The sequence below is a fragment of the Pteropus alecto genome, unplaced genomic scaffold (assembly GCF_000325575.1).
Source record: "Pteropus alecto unplaced genomic scaffold, ASM32557v1 scaffold46, whole genome shotgun sequence".
Taxonomy (NCBI): Eukaryota; Metazoa; Chordata; class Mammalia; order Chiroptera; family Pteropodidae; genus Pteropus; species Pteropus alecto.
This window is the reverse complement of record NW_006439231.1, coordinates 808,215-810,288: the sequence shown is the minus strand read 5'-3', so window position 1 is coordinate 810,288 and position 2,074 is coordinate 808,215. Positions and strand designations below refer to the sequence as shown.

Here is a 2,074-nt window from a genome sequence, read left to right as displayed (position 1 = left end):
CTGCATAAAGTAGAGTGAGGTTGGCAGGCCAGTCTCGCTGCTCCGGGTGCAGGCTGTCTCTGTAATGGCTCACTGCAAAACAAACGCCGAATGCTCTTTTCGTCTTTTTTTGTAAAAGCAAAAATCTTCAGATTGTTTTGGTTTAACAAAAACAGATACTAATGTAGATCTTTTGTAAAAGTGAAGGGGCGTAACATGAACTTTTGAAAAGTGGGGGGTACCCGTAATTATTAAACATTTGCTTTGCCTCAGTCCTTAAAGTTTGTCTGTTAGTGTAACCTGCCATTTCCTCCAAATCCTCCAAATCCTGGATTAGCGTTCCATGAATTTATCTTAAAGAAACGATAGGTATTTGGTGGTTTCCACTGTCTGCTTTCTTTATCAAGAAGTGTCATGGGTCACCTGAACAAGAACATTGATCTTGTTTCTGTTATTTATTTCCTGTAATTTACTAAAAACATTCCTATAAACTGAAAACTGAAAACATTCTTATAAACACATAAATATTTATTAGAAAAGATGACTTTTGGTGCCTATATTAATGACACTTTGTATTTTTAAAAGAATAATTTAGAGAGAAATGTGAAATATGAAAGGTTGGAACTATGGCTTTATAATATCATGATTTCCATAAACATGGAATATGCATTTTCAAATTCAATAAATTTTAATAAATAAACAAAACATTAATGCTGGACATTTACATTTGTTTATTTATTTGTGTTCAACAAATATTTGTGGAGTGATGATTATGTGTGAAGCATTGTACACCCTTCCCATGGAGCTCAGAGATCCTTTGACAATTACTTTGTGCTCACTAATTCCCTCAGATTTTGCACTTAAAAATGGGAGTTAGATACCTGTTCTACTGATCTCACAAGGGGGTCCTGACTATTAAATGAAATAACATAAGTAAAAATATTTTGAAAATGGCATAAATATAAGTAATGATGAAGTATTATGGTCATTACAAATGTTTAAAATCACTATTTTAATTATATGTAAAGTTAAGCCAAGGAATCTTATTTTATCCCCTCTTCTGCAAATAGCAAACCCCATTTGAAAAAATAGAACTGAATAATTATAACTGAAAAAATAATTCAGTTTTCTTTTTTCTTAATAGTCAATAGAAAATTTTTTAGAGAGTAGACATGTTTTCCCCAATCTGAACCTCCTGTTTCTTTTCTCCCCACAAGGAGTCCTGAGATTTCTGGATGCAGACAGGTATCTCTGAAATTATTATCTCCCAATCTGCATTAGTTTACAGGGACTGACTATCATCAAGTACAAGAAAAGCAGCTATCGGGAAGGTGCTATAGAAATTAAATTTCATCAAATGGCTGAAGGAGGCTTTTTTAAAACAAATGAATACCACCCCTTCTCCTCCCAAAATCAGAAGCAGTCACGACACGATGTAATATAGCTTTTCATTAACTTCTAAAATCCCAACTATTGAACTTGGCAGCATATGAAATAATGCTGACAAGGATCTTTTTAATACAAAAATATTGATTTCAAATACAGACTAATTCAGCTGCTATAATAATTCCAGAAATCTCACAAAATTCAGTTCAGATTGAAACCATCGAAGACAACACACAAGCAGTCCTTCAACAGGTTAGGCATCTCGTGACAGACAGACTAGAGCAAACAAGCTGTTTACAAAACAAAACTGAACTTACCGATACATCATCTACAGGAGAAAGGATATGATCTTGGAAATGTGCACCCACTGAACTTGACTTTCTAATCAACGATATGACATGTCTAGATATAGTAAAGGTCTACAGCTGGAAGAAATAAGGAAACAAATTACAAGTAGTTGAAACTCGTTTGACAAGTCTGAACAGAGAAGCCTCAACCCATAGAATAGCTTGAAGAAAACAGCCCACAGTCCCAACAAGAAAGCAGTATCTATATTTTTTTAGTATTGACTAATTTTGTTGAAGAAGAAACTGGTTGTAAGGATTGAATGAGAAATACCTAAGGAATGCATAAGGATTAAGAGTTTAAAGGATTAAGAGTTGGTAGGTATGCAGATATCTTAAAGAAACCTTCATGTAAAGTTCTCAAT

At 33.7% G+C, this 2,074-nt stretch overlaps 1 protein-coding gene across 1 annotated transcript in view; it reads right to left on the bottom strand.

The window, feature by feature from the left end:
* The window catches only part of TMPRSS11A (transmembrane serine protease 11A), a 52,131-nt gene extending 50,317 nt beyond the window's left edge, over positions 1-1,814 (bottom strand). The window contains exon 1 of the mRNA XM_006916511.1: positions 1,683-1,814. Within this exon, the coding sequence (XP_006916573.1) occupies positions 1,683-1,693 (11 nt within the window). The 5' untranslated portion in view covers positions 1,694-1,814. The remainder of the gene's footprint in view (positions 1-1,682) is intronic.
* Between the last annotated feature and the right edge of the window lie 260 nt (positions 1,815-2,074).